Genomic DNA, 14,798 nt, shown 5'->3' on the forward strand with positions numbered 1-14,798 from the left:
ATATGTGTATATACTGTACACCCCACCCTGTAAGACCCAGTCTGTTTAATTCTAAGAATATCCGATTTTGTGTAATTTCTAGTCGTATGTTTATTCCGCCCGCCTCGATGACTCCTCTAGTTAAATCGAACGCACAAGCCCCTGTTTTGTTTTGCCCTGGGGTGTGGCCAAGGGTCATTGCTCGAATCTGATTGGCTGCGTGCTTCATGGAGTTTTTAAATTGTTGCAGCTGCCGACAGACTTACAGGGCTGTCAAAACAGTCGCGAGGAAGATCGCGTGACTGGTGAGAAATCACGACACTACTCCGATATTCTGAATAATTACTCACAGACATGTATTTCCTTAAAGCTACGGAGCTTTCTGTTTATTTTGGGCGACAGTAAGATGGTGGTTTTATTTAATTTTGGTCTTGTTGTTATCGTGTTCTGATATGAGCTGCACAGCTAGCGTTAGCTGGGTTCGATGTGAAATAAACCGTCAGTTCTGATAATAATGTTCATAATAAATCAAACTTTATATTTATCGGAAATTTTATACCTGCAAAATATTGGAGAATCAAGTGTGTAGATATTTTGTTTACCTTGAGGCTGAAGGATTGGTTTGAAGCCTCCTTAGAGAATCATATATCAGAATAAGAATACTTTATTAATCCCTAAGGAAATTATATCCACACATTAACCTGACTTCTACATAAACCTCTTAAATGCCTTAATAATGGCAGGCCTAATATCAGGGCAGTTGCATTGTGTTTGAATATCATTTACTTTACATCATCATTGGCAGTATGACTTGACGTGGAGATATATTTTTTGTTAATAAAATGGTCAGAAAAAACATGATCATGCATAGAGTTCTGCTAAATGATTACACACATTTATTACCTTTACTGTGGGTTTTGATAATGCTCAACACAGTTAGTCACCACCTGAAAAAAAATCCATTGTGACACTGGAAAACTCTTCAACTAAAAGCAGGGAGCCTAGCCTTTTTGAAAACAAAAAAACCTACTACAGCAAGCTTGTTATGGCAGTAAATATATTACATTTTGGTATTGCAATGGAAATTTTTAGTAATCTCTGCATGTCTGACATTACAGTGATGTGAATTTATGTGGCGATTATTCAAGACTGTATAATTCATGATATATTGTTGAATATTATCAGGACCGGTAAAGTGTCAGTTGCCAAACGTAAGTAAACTTTAGTGTGTCGCTTCTCAGCTGTTTAGGGGGGGGCTGAAGAAATGAGGACAAGCGAGTTTGACTCTTCATCTGAAGATGAGGTCGGAGAAGAGGAGCTGACTCCACTGCACATCTCCTGGTAAGTTTTGATCAATTTAAAAGCTGTGTGGATGTCTACGTGTTCTTGCTGACATGGACACAAACAAATATCACCCTGCTAATATTGGTTTTCATTGGTTTTAAGGTTGCCGCTATCCATAGTAGGGTGCCCGCAGTTTCTTGGAATATGTGCACTACCAGGTGAAACAATTTGTCTACTGTATTTACTGCATCGTATATTGAATTTTGGTTTTTTTCTGACTTTTTTTTGTTTTTGCTCTTTTTTGTTTTGTTTTTGTTGACTAAAGGTTGCAAATACAAAGAAATCCGCAGATGTCTGCAAAGAGATATTGGTAAGTTGGTGCTGATCCTGATTTTACCAGATGTAATTAGCATTCACAAGCAGATGTTTGAATCTAACCACTTAATTAAGAAGCAAGATTTCAACATATATTTTAAATGTTGAAAAATAGTCTTTACTGTAAGATGTAGAAAACCTTGACTTTGTAATAATAATTAACAATCCTTGTTGTCATTGCACATGTACAATAGTATTGAATGCAACCCTGTCTGTGCAAAAATCTGTCAATTTAGAGCATGTTGAGTATGTTTTTTTTTTGAGTCAAAGTCAGTCAGTGAGTGTTGTCATCTTATACAGCCTACAGTAATTAACTGTATAGATACCTTCTAATTAGCGCACATTAAAATTTTTATAAAATACTAGAACTGAACTCACCAGAAGTCAAGCTCAAACTTGATAGTGGATGCTTTTTTAACTTTATGCAAAACATTTTATTCGCTTAGCTATCTGATTTATGATTTCATTTTTTCACAGTATTTTATAAATAGTATGTTTATGCAGAAATTAGCCTTAAGTGGTGGAAAAAATGTGGATAACCTGGGGTTTTCCCGTTTTACAAGAGAAACTTCTCTTCTTGTTTACAGAGGAGCTCCAGAACCAGGGGGTGCAGGATGTGTTTGTTTTCTGCACAAGAGGAGAGCTTAGCAAATACAGGGTTCCCTCACTGCTGGAGGTCTACCAGCAGCGGGGCTTCAGGGTTCACCACATGCCTTTTCTAGATGGAGACGCACCTGAGCTGAACCAGTGCTGCCAGATCCTTGATGAGCTGCAGATCAGCCTCAAGAATGACAGGAGGACGGTGATCCAGTAAGTCAAAACTGAGTTCAGTTTAATGTTCCACACAGTGCGTGATGTCTACCTGCTAATTAATACAGACAAAGCAGAGAGGAGAGTTAGCATGTAGTACTGTGCAAAAATCTTAAGATTTTTTTTAAAATCTTTTGCTAGTAAAATGGGGGATGTATTAAAATGTGAAACATGTAAACACAACAGAAGAGGAAGAAAACAGAGTTTGTACAATTTGAACAAGCTCGAAAGTCAGTATTTGGCGTGACCACCTTCGTTCTTCAACACATCCTGAGCTAACTTGAGGAAAATATCTTGTTTGTAGTTTCATGAAGAGTTCTCCAGGCTTCTTGTACAACATTCAAAGCTCTTCTTTCGATGTTGGCTGCCTTTGGTTCCATTGTGTCAAGATGATCCCACCCTGCTTTAAAAATGTTGAGCTCCAGGCTCTGTGGAGGCCAATCCATGACCGATGGTGTTCCACTGTGTGCTTTTCTATCCAAGAATACTTTTCTTGCTATGGATGTGTATTTTGGATCATTGCCTTGTGTAACGTTTAATAGCTGTTTCGGACTCACCTTGTTGGTGCAATTATGTTATATTTGGCATTTTCTGTAGATATGATGAAAGAAAACCTTCTGAAAATGTTCAGGTACAAGGACTGGATTCAAAACGAGTGAAAAAGAAGCACTTTTTACACATGACCAGGGTTAAACAGAGTTACCTACAAAAGCAGATCAGATTGGATAGTAAAGAGAGGTTTTTGTGTCGCTCTATAAAACCAGGAGATCTGAAGTGAGCAGAGCTTTTACTGTTGTTACTAAAAGGCCCCTGAGAAGCTCTCCACTCTCCCAGAGAGCTTATAAAGCTGCTCGCTAGGCAACAGGAGGAAACTGGTTGTCCTGAACTTGTATGATATGAGTGGGTTTTAATTTTAATGCTGAGAGGTATCGCTACCACAGTATTCCCTGTCCAATAAAGGACACCTTGGTATCATAAAACTTTGAAGTGCCAAATGGCATCATATCACCACAAATACATCTGTTTTTAGCTCCTCGGGACACCTTTCATTATACAATACAACAGTTTTTTTTTTTTTCTTTAGCTGTCAATTTCATTGGATTTTGTCATTTTCCTTTTCCCTATCTCCTCAGCTGCTACGGGGGCCTGGGACGCTCAGCATTAAGTAAGATTATTATTCTTTTATTTTGAAGTTTTCTATGAACATTCTCTGTCCAACATTAGAAATGTCATGTAACCTAATTTAATGTCACTGCTCCCATCACATGGCTGTTGTTTGCCCTGCAGTCGCTGCCTGCCTGCTGCTTCAGCTGTCTTCCACAATGACGCCAAACAAAGCCATCGAAATCCTCAGGCACCACAGAGGAGGAGGAGCAATACAAACAGTGAGGGTGAGTCGCTGCTTTTCTTCCTCTTCATCTATAGTTTTTAAGGGGTCATTTTGCTGCTTTTGTTAGTTTATTATAAACTCGTGTTTTTGTTGGTTTGTACCTTGCAGAGACATTTGATGGTCTAAAATTGCTGCGATTAATAAATTAGATTAGAATAGAATTTTTTAGCCCTGCGACAGCCTGGCGACCTGTCCAGGGTGTATCCTGCCTCTCCCCCTAAGCGGGCTATACAGACAGCTGGGATAGGCTCCAGCCCCCCTGCGACCCTGACAAGGATAAGCGAAAAGAGAATGGATGGATAGAATTTATTGTCATTGTACAGGCACAACAAAATTGTAATTAAAAATTAACTCTAACATCAAAACGCTCAATTGAATCTGCTCGAGAAAAGAAAAGCATAAACGTGGAAGAACTGCATGTAAAAAATGGATGTAGCTACTGAGCCTCCAACCTCAGCCTCAGCTTTGGCAGATGTCGCAAGCAAGTGGTGGATCTGATGAGAAACTGTAAATACTGTTACATACCTATATGAAAGCAGTTTGCTATTCACCTTATTCTAAGTCTGATCATTCACTGCTATGTCACTGTTACTCTAAACAGATTGCAATAAGATCTGTAACTAGTGATTAAAACCAGAACCTCATGATTTTCAGGTAACTTGCTGCTAGAAGAGTCTTGGGGATCTAATTTATAAATGGAAAAAAAAAAAGAAAAAATGTTGCTTATGTAAAATAATCAATTTACACCCAACTGTCACTTTATTAGGTACAGCTTGTTAGTACCTGATATTGGGTACTTGCAACGGACCCCTTTGCCTTCATACCTGTCTTAGTTCTTCATTCATCAGATTCAACAAGGTGCTGGAAACACTTCTCAGAGATTTTAGTCCACATTGACACAGTTCCTGGAGATTAGATTGACATCTTGTGACTATGGAGGCCATTTGAATACAGTGAACTCAATGATATGTTCAAGAAACCTTTATAAGACACTTTGTGACATGGTGTCATCCTGGAAACACTCATTGGAAGATGGGTACACTGGTCATATAGGGATGAACATGGTCAGTAATAATTCAGGTATGAAGGGACTCAAATTGTGCCAAGAAAGCGTCCCGTTCACCATTATTCCACCGCCAGGAGCCTGTACCACTAATACAAGGCAGACTAGAGCCATTCTTTCATGCTGTTTACCCCAAATTCTGACCCTACCCCAGGAATCTTGCAGCAGAAATTGAGATTCATGAGACCAGGCAACATTTTTACAGTCCTCTCGATGTGTGAGCATGTGTGAATTGTAGTTTCACTTCCTGTCCTGCTGAGAGAAGTGACATAAAGAGAAGTGACAAGTGTGGTCTTCTGCTGATGTACACTGTCAGAGATGCTTTTCTACATTCCTTGGATGTGGTTATTTGATTTGTTTTTGTTTTCAGTCTATTCTCTGTAAACCCCAGAGATGGCTGTGTCAACTGCCAGTCAATCAAAACACCATAAATTATAAATAAAGCCTCTGAATTCATGAAGAAAGTATCATCACAGCATTATATAGTCTCTGATTTATTAAAACTTTAGTCTTTCTGTTGTGTGATCCCTAATTTTCCATTTACCAGCATCTTTTTACTTTTTTGTAGCAATACAACTTCCTTCACGAGTTTCGGGAAAAGTACACAGCCTACCAAAGTGAAAGTGAAGCTCGCTCGGAGCGCTCGGTGTCTCGGTGATTACTGCTCCTTTCTACAGAGCTGGAAAAGTCTCGAGTTCCTCAAGCTTGCTTGTTTGCCAGTGATGCTTTCCTGATTGTGTGGTGGTATGATTATATTCTTGAGAAATGCACTTTAGAATGAACACTGTAATATATTGCTTTTTATCATCCTCATTATAATTAATTAAAGACTTGATGAGGAGATACTGCTTTATGTTATTAGATGGAAAATGTTGTTTCGTTTATATTGCAAATAAAATAATGGTGTGTGTTAGAAGTGCTATGTCAGCTGGGCAATATATGTGTGTACTTTCCAATGGTCTTTTTATTTAAGGGGAATAAAACTGCACAACAGCTTTTCAGACATCAAGTCTGTCTCTAAATGTGAAGCTTATCAGTTATTTCTAAAATTTCTAAGTTACTTTCTTCATTGAAACCAGAAATTACTCAAATGGGGTCTTTGTGAACTAAATCTAATGATGAAATTAGGCTTGTATGAACTGTAATGGTTCCTTCCTTGTAGCACAAAATCTAATGCTGCAAAGTTATGTTTTATTTTTCATCGTATTAAAATATCCCACAATTTATATTTTTCTATCTACATTTTGTGACTCATACCACTTGCAGCAGTGAAATGCCAATAACGTTTGCATTGGATTATTAGTCCAGTTCTTGTATAATTTAGCATACCTCAGCCTTTTCTATTGCTCCTCTTTAAGAACGGCTTCTTGACAGCCACCCTTATCTTTTTAAGTGCAATAGATTTTAATAGATTCAACTAAAGATAGGAACATTGTGTTTTGATGACAGGGTACGAGTAACTAAATTTTTTTTGGGGGGGGGGGGGCGTGGTTTGTGGACAACACTTGCTGCCTTTTTATACTTATAATAATAATAATGGATTGAATTTATATAGCGCTTTTCAAGGCACCCAAAGCGCTTTACAATGCCACTATTCATTCACTCTCACATTCGGTGGAGGCAAGCTACAGTTGTAGCCACAGCTGCCCTGGGGCAGACTGACAGAAGCAAGGCTGCCACATTGCGCCATCGTCCCCTCTGGCCAACACCAGTAGGCGGTAGGTGAAGTGTCTTGCCCAAGGACACAACGACCAGGACAGAGTGCCCGGGGATCAAACTGGTGACCTTCCGGTTACAGATACGCTTCCCACTTTGAATAATTACAAGTCTCGCTCCTTAGAGGCAAAATATAAAGACATGAGGGCTGTCTTAAGGTTTTTTGTTGACATTTGCATAGAAATAACACTCCAGTCCACATTAACAGAGCAGGATAGTTTATTTAGATTTAAATAAACAATTTCCTAGATGTAATTTGATGTGATCTAACACATAAAAACTTCTTTATTTGAATGTGACAAATGATAATCCTTTTCCCTGATAAATTTACATGTTAAACATGACAATAAATACTCTAACATGAATGAAATTTTTTTTGCAGTGGCCTAAAACATCAGTCTAGATTCTGATTCTGGAGATGAGCGATACTGCAAGGAGTGCTTGATATTCTGAAGAATTACTAAAAACAAGAAAAAAGGTCAAATTGAAAACATGAAAAATAAAACGTTGGATCTTCTAACAATGTGGAATATTTGGTGTTGAAATTAAAACGCACAACGACAAAAAGAAATTCAAAGGTACATTCAACAGTATGGCACATCAGCTGATGTCGATCAAAACTTGAATGCCGAAAGGAAAGAGGAGGATAGTGTTCCTTCCTAACGGTGAATACATTAAAGCAGCGGTCCCCAACCCCCGGGCCGGTACCGGTCCGTGGCCCGAGAGAGTTGAGACTCTGGTGTGAAATGTATGGTTTTCAGGGTTTTTAGCGTTATTTTGTTATCGTTTTTTTTGTTAACTCTGTTTTCCTGGGTCTTTTCACGTGTGTTATGAATAAATCTGTTTTCAGTACCGGTACTAGTTTTTTATTGTATTTATCCGCGACACCTTAAAGGCCGGTCCGTGAAAATATTGTCGGGCTCAAACCAGTCCGTGGGAACCGCTGCATTATAGTACTGTTGAGTCTACCTTTTATTTACAGATACCTGCAAGGACGGGTCTACAGATCACACACATGGCGGTCCACACTTAAGAAAACATATCAGCAATAGTTTGACAGGGATGCATGGAAACAATACATCAGATAGCTTGAAAGGTGATAACCGACAACCAGACTACTACCGTCCTTGTGCGACACGTTTCGTTAACATGCACTTCAGCCCTCAAAGTGTCACGTTATAAGACCTTCTGCGGGCAAGAACAAAAGTCTGTTTTACACTCCGCTGTTCATTTTAGTCATGGTAATGAGTCACATGGCAGGTGTAAATTGGCTTTTAAAGCCCGGGATCTTATTCACAGAAAAAGCTAATGCAGTTCAGCACACAGCTTAGATTCTCACAGATAAATGCACACCTGAAAATGTCTACCTAGTCTGTAAACACTCAACAGTTGGGAAACGTGATGAAAAAAAAGCAAACTTTATTTTCAATCCCAAGCATAAAAAAACAAAAAACAAAAAAAACACTATTAAAAAAAACAGGGAAAAAAGAAGAGAGAGAAAGATGTGTCCATTCAGGTCTGTCCGTATTTTCCATAAAAGCTTTGTAACTATAGTGCTATGAGAGGAACACTGCAACCAGGATTCTCTTAAAACTGGCTAAATGTTTCTGAAATGACAGGTTTGTCCACTTGGAAATGGCGTCTTGTGTTGCTGAAAGGTGGTCTCCAGCAGGTCCAGTGCTCCAGCACTAAGATCATAGTGTCTGGTCGTTTACTGTACATGCAGGTCCTTTTGCTTCATCGCACCATTTAAGAGCTCACCAGAACGTAGATCATCCTGTTGGAGAGAACAAGAGGAATATCTAAATAAGCATCAAGACTGGTACATAAATCCAAAAATTGTTGTTTGACAAAGGAAGACTGAGCGCCTTTTTAAAAGCTGCTGGTAGGCAGATTTTAGACAGAGCCATGCTGTGTTGCTCTCCTGTCACTACTGACTGCCTCTACCTTTCAACGAACAAATAAAGTGGTGTCCGCCTCTCTGACAAAACTACCCCAGGATCAACATATCTTCATATCCACACATTTTTTGCACTGCAAACAATAGCCGCCGTAATGAAGTCTAAGTCTCAAAGATTCTTCTCTCAGCAGATACAAATGAAAAGTAAAGTAAAGAGCAGAAAAATACAAGTGAAAAACATACCCGTAGAGATAGTAGAAGAATGACAGGAGGTAGAAAGCCAGTTTGCACCAGCCTTCTTTTTGACAGTACGCCAGGATGTCAGCGTTCATGATGGTTGTTGGGTCGTAAAGTCCTGGACAGCTCATCACAGGTCTGCTCATATACCTGCAGAAAGGCAAACATGAAAGCAGCGAGTTACACGCAGATGTGACTTGTTTACAAAGGTTTAGTTAAGTAAAACCAGGTGTTGACTCTAGGATCAGTGTTTTCGAATACGTACCTCCAGACATGATAAGCCAGCAGTGGTAAGTTGAGACAGAGGGTGAGCCACTCGGCCGCACAGAAGAACATCACGCAGAAGAAGAAGTGGATAAGATACTCTGGGAGCACCAGCTAAAGGAGCCAAGGAAGAAGACATGTCAATATTCACATACAGCTGATATTTCAATTCTCTTGTTCTAATTCTGACTTAGTAATGTACTGTCTAAACAAAGTTAATCAATCCACTCAATGTGTGGAATAAATGCAGAGACTTAGAAATTGAAGCACACTGATCAGAGGACAACACAATGTGATGTAACGAATCCTCAAAGGTAATGAGTCCTTTTTACAAGGAGAAAGCGGCGCTATTTAAAGAAGCAGACGTCTAAAAATTGCAGTAGCTGAAAGAATACAAGAGAAGGACTGAATCACAAATGAACTCTGGTTAAGCTATAATTTTGTGCTTTACATGTGCTATACAGGCCTTTAGTGAGGTCCAGCTTCATCTTATATTATGTAAAACACATAAACACTGCCTTATTTTAACACATGAAACAGGGTGAAAAATTAAAATCATCCATATGCAGATTTTAAGCCATTCCTCACTTGTTTAATGCTTACAAAAGGTGCCACAGTGAAGCCATATGTGGCTACGCATTGAGAAAATTAATTTGTATAATCGCCTCTTTTAGTCACTGAAGAAACATGTGGTGCTTGCATAATTTTTTTTTTAATAAACTGTTGCAAATGGATAGAGAACATGGTTAATTTCCCACCCTGGTTATGTCATGCATTATCAAGTGTGACCACAATTAAAGGGGGACAAATTGCTCTGAAGAATATCTGCGCATCCCAACATCGACATTTTCTGCAGTGAGGGTGAACCTACAGATCATTCCACTTCCTGACAAGCGCACTGGACAACACACCAGAGAAGGACCATGCTGTGAGCACGCTTAGCATTGTCGATGCAGCAGTCTGCCTCAGGTTGACAGAGTTCGAGCTGGTTGCGGGGTTCAGGGGGGCAGATGGAGGCGCCACATGGAAGCCATGCATTAAAAATAAGAGCAGAGGGCGGAGAGGAGGGGGCAACCAACAGCCCACAGATGGAAGGGTGAGGGGTGTGTGGGAAAGAGGAAGTTGCAGGAAGGACGGGACGGGCTTTAAATGTGCTGAAATCCTGCACTGTGCTGCCAAATACAAAACAACTGCACAAAAAAATAAATAAATTTATTGTGCCAACTGAGCTGAGAAAAAAAAAGAGGCCAAAACTGCAAATCGGACTGTGGAGCATGTCAAGGCTTAAACGTAGAGGAACCTTCACTTTTCAGCTACGAATCACTGACCAATCAGGAGCTCTAAATATTGCTGAGCTGGAGAGTGTTTGGATTCTGCAGCCATCTGTTCTGAACCGCAGGTGATGCGGGTTAGAGCCAACACTGAGATCATAAACAGTGGCCTAGGTCTGCTAATTGCTGACTCAAATTGTAGCATTCACCTTGCAAAAAAACAAGTTGTGACATGCATTTAAGAAAACCGATGATTGAAGAATAAAACAAGCTGTCTTGGAAAAATCAAACACGCAAAGTATTAAAAAAAAAAAAAAAAAAAAAAAAAAGGGGGGGGGTTACAAAATCAAAAGACTAGTGTTCGGGCTGCTGTGATTCTATACCATCCTAACAGTTATGTGCAAGCTCTGCCAGAACTGCTGTTTCAAATGGAAAACAAGATACCCATCTCTCAGAGTTTCCTGGGAATACTCTATACTTGTAACTATATATGCAAACAAAGGGTAGGTTGTAGTAAAGATCATGCATGTTTTGAGCATTTGCAAGTCTTTTCAGTTAACAGCTATTCTTAATTCATAATCAATAAGGAGGACTGTTCGTCCAAGAGTATAGTGCTTACCCACTGTTAGATATCCATTTGCTTCTACGGCCAAAAAAAGGTAGTTCAAGAAAGCTGAAAACATGCCTGTTAGCCAGTGCAATCAGTCTGAAGCTGAACTTTGAGGTGTACAGGAGAGAAATACAAAGAAGAGATTGAAAAGCCAAAAATAAAACTATAACGACCGTGTAGGTGGGGGGAGGAAATAAAAAGGATACAGGTGAGGCACAGGTGGCATGTTGTCTAATCCCGAGCTGAACCCTGACCTAAAGATTAGTTAACTGAAAAGACGTTTGCAAACACTTCCCCGTGCAAAATGACAAGACTGCAGACTGAGTTGGACTTGAGCGGGCATTTTAAAGATTGGTACAAACCTTTAATGCAATTTTGACTCTTTTAATCTTTTTGACCTTTTCAACTGTCTTTTTGTCGTTAAAAGTGGTTTAAAAAAAAAAAAAGCAGATAAGGAAAAACAAAAAGGCTGTTAGAGTTTGACAGCTGACAAGATCACTGAAGTTATAACAGGCAGGTTATTTAGCATAACAGTGCAGAGAAATGAGAGAAAAAGACAGATAGGTGGATAAAGTTGTACTAAAATAAAGAGAACATCTTTCATCAGAGCATATCTGCATGCAAGGAAGGTATGATAGCTGAAGAGGTGAGATCACTTACCGGATTTAAAGTGTTACATTGATCTATAGGATTCTTGTAGTCAGTCTTCAGCTCATCGAAAGCGATTATCTGAAGGACCAAGGTGATCAATGGTAAAATGTTAAAAACAGAGACTCAGAGGACAGCAGGTGCAATAATATTTTACCAGGTTACACTACCCATACTGCTCTTATATACCTTCACAATAAAAATTTGATTTAATATGGATAATGCCTTGTATACTGGTGCTGTATTTACTGACTTTCAAATGGCTTTTAATACTGTGGATGAATATAAAAGCAATAGATTTAATCAATAGGTGACAAAAGGTCACCAGCTGGAAATGTTACTTGTGGTGTACCACAAGGATCTATTTCAGGTCTATTACTTTTCCCCCATCTACATTAATAACAGGTCTGAAGCTCTGTATTGTGAACTTTTTTCCCCTAATCCTAACAATATTTAACTAAAATTCTAATCTGTTAGCCTCTGACTACAGGAAAATAAGCTTTGACTTCCTCTTAGGAAAACTGAAGTTATGCTTTTTGCCAGTAACTGCAAACATAACAAGGGTAGAATTCTGTTAGCCAAATGTGACTCTGTTTGAAATTAGCTCAACTAATCATTTAACACATCTAGGAGAAACTAAAAATGTATCATGTATAAGGTAACTGCAAAAATTCCACTCCTATAGACAAAATATTAATTCATCTCAGTAAAACAAAGGCAAATGATAAATGATCTGTTCTAGTCCAACCAAACTATGACTATGCATGTCACTCATGGTTAATGGCTTTCAGAAAAGACTAAACCCCAAGTTATAATCAGCTCAAACAAACTCATCTGCTATACCCTCAGCTATACCCTCAGCTTTGTGGCTGGGGCGATTGTGGCTCAAGAGTTGGGAGTTCGCCTTGTAATCGGAAGGTTGCCGGTTCGAGCCCCGGCTTGGACAGTCTCGGTCGTTGTGTTCTTGGGCAAGACACTTCACCCGTTGCCTACTGGTGGTGGTCAGAGGGCCTGGTGGCGCCAGTGTCCGGCAGTCTCGCCTCTGTCAGTGCGCCCCAGGGTGGCTGTGGCTACAATGTAGTTTGCCATCACCAGTGTGTGAATGGGTGGATGACTGGATATGTAAAGCGCTTTGGGGTCCTTAGGGACTAGTAAAGCGCTATATAAATACAGGCCAGGCCATTTGACAAACTTTAGCATAGAATAAAAGCTACTTTTTGATTTGGCAGAGTCTTTATGCTGGATGTCCTTCCTGACACAGCCCCAAAGGGATTTCTATCTCCTCCCGAAATCAAACAGAGGATCATTTGCTTGTTAGTAAATGATTCCTCTGCAACAGGGGTGTCAAACTCAAATACACAGTGGGCCAAAATTCAAAACTGAAACAAAGTCGCGAGTTAACGTTAATATTTATTGAAATATATTTATTGAAATATATTTATTCCTCCAGATATAAGAATGAATCTTTTCTAATGGACTCAAACACGTTTTGCTGAAAAACTGAATATGGAACAAGCAAAGCTTAATACTAAACAATATATATATATTAGCTGTATAATACCTGTAGGCCAGCTCTAATAGTAATTTGGTATGGCTTCGCGGGCCAAATGTAACTAGGCTGCGGGCCAAATTTGGCCCACGGGCCAGAGTTTGACACCTATGCTCTACATTAAAGTGGTAAAATATCCCAATAACACGTATAATATTCACACCAAAACTGCTCCCTTATTCTTTCGCTTGCAGTAACCAGAGACATGTTAAAAAACAGGAACAAAAAAACTTTAAGATGCAGCACCATCTTTAAAAAAAAAAAAAAAAAAAAAAAAAGCAGAATCTAAACAAAATAGGTCATTTTATAGAAAATTAATTTACTACATCTTCGGGTATTGGGTAGGTTGTGGCTCAGGTGATAGAATACTTGTCAGGTATCCTTCGGCAAAATACTGAACCCTGATTTCAAGTGTGGATACAATCAGATAAGCTAAATTCTCATATTTAACTTATTTGTGAGGCTGATTTGTTTGAAACATGGTTTGAAATACTTAGAGAGGGTCTTTTACAGAAAGGAGTAAGATTACCTTGTATGATTGTATTACTTCAAATAAGCTTTTTAATCAGTGATATGAATGAAAATCAAAGAAAATTAGTATTTGGTTTGCATTCAAAAGCAAATTGCATGTTCTCTGTCTTCAAGTTATTTATTCACAATACAACAGGTAAGTTCTCCAATATGACCAGCCAGAAGCAGAAAACTGAAGATATCCAAACTGGAAAGTTTATTTATCTATTTATTTATTATTTATCCCAAGCCACGTCACTGATTACCTCAATCTAGTAAATGACTGAACAGCTAGTTAATTATTTACAGCTAGTTTAATGTGCTCCAAACTCCCCATGCTTACGTTGGGGTTGTGACTGCAAAACCTGGCGGTATTACACAATGCAGAGATGTGACATGTCGATAAACACATGACAGCCAAACGTTAGCTTAGCATGCTAACTAGCTAACACTGCACTCTGAGCTGGCAAGCGATACAAACAAAATAAAGGGGTATAAAACATGTAAAAGTGGTGTTTTGCTCTATATGGATGATGGGAAATAGTTTATTAAAAACACGTCTTGGTGTTAAAACTGCTAACTTGTTGTCCTAGCCGACCGGACAGGGTGTGTGCCATTCATTCCCAGGCTTCGTTAGCTCACTGTTAGCCCGTCTTTCTCATTCTTTCTACTTTTACGTCCGCACCGTTTGGCAGGCGACCTAGAAATGTGTACTTACATGCCAGATAGCGAAGAAGATAAGCGCGGCCGTTAGCAGCAGTGCGAGCATGTAGCAAAAGGCCGCGAATGTGAACGCCATTTTTCTCCGGTTCTGCTGGTCGGTTCCTGGCTCGATCGGCAGATGATGCAGGCAGCTTCCCAACCGATTACTGCTGCTTCTTCCCCTTCTTCTTTGAGTGTTAGTGGCTGCAAGTCAACCATCTTACAGCAGGGTGCGTTACCGCCACCTACTGGACCATTTACTTACCTGAAATCACTTTTAACATGCATTAGCGCCATCTCCTGGAATTTCTTTCTGAACTTCGGTGTTTTCTTTATCTCCTGGAGTCCCACAGTTTCAGGAATAGTGTCCATTGTGTGGTTTTCTATCCAGGTATGCTTTTACTGCATTGGTAGTGTGTTTATGATCATTGTTGTGCCTAAAAATGAAGTCAGGGCCAATCAGATGTTGTCCAGATGGTATTACATGATG

General features: G+C 39.3%; 2 protein-coding genes across 2 annotated transcripts; one reads left to right on the forward strand and one right to left on the reverse strand.

Moving 5' to 3' along the window:
* The first annotated feature begins 226 nt into the window (after positions 1-226).
* cdkn3 (cyclin dependent kinase inhibitor 3) lies at positions 227-6,115 on the forward strand. The gene is made up of 8 exons (XM_080870259.1): positions 227-284; positions 1,221-1,320; positions 1,426-1,481; positions 1,589-1,633; positions 2,226-2,448; positions 3,582-3,613; positions 3,736-3,839; positions 5,470-6,115. Exons 2-8 carry the CDS (start codon positions 1,244-1,246, stop codon positions 5,557-5,559), a joined length of 627 nt encoding a protein of 208 aa, XP_080726385.1. The 5' UTR covers positions 227-284; positions 1,221-1,243; the 3' UTR covers positions 5,560-6,115.
* A 1,274-nt stretch (positions 6,116-7,389) lies between these two features.
* Positions 7,390-14,485, reverse strand: cnih1 (cornichon family member 1). The gene is made up of 5 exons (XM_080871212.1): positions 14,325-14,485; positions 11,560-11,628; positions 9,020-9,132; positions 8,761-8,904; positions 7,390-8,394 (listed from the first exon to the last, which is right to left on the reverse strand). Exons 1-5 carry the CDS (start codon positions 14,403-14,405, stop codon positions 8,367-8,369), a joined length of 435 nt encoding a protein of 144 aa, XP_080727338.1. The 5' UTR covers positions 14,406-14,485; the 3' UTR covers positions 7,390-8,366.
* Between the last annotated feature and the right edge of the window lie 313 nt (positions 14,486-14,798).

The sequence above is a fragment of the Rhamphochromis sp. 'chilingali' genome (genome assembly GCF_963969265.1).
Source record: "Rhamphochromis sp. 'chilingali' genome assembly, chromosome: 21".
NCBI lineage: Eukaryota > Metazoa > Chordata > Actinopteri > Cichliformes > Cichlidae > Rhamphochromis > Rhamphochromis sp. 'chilingali'.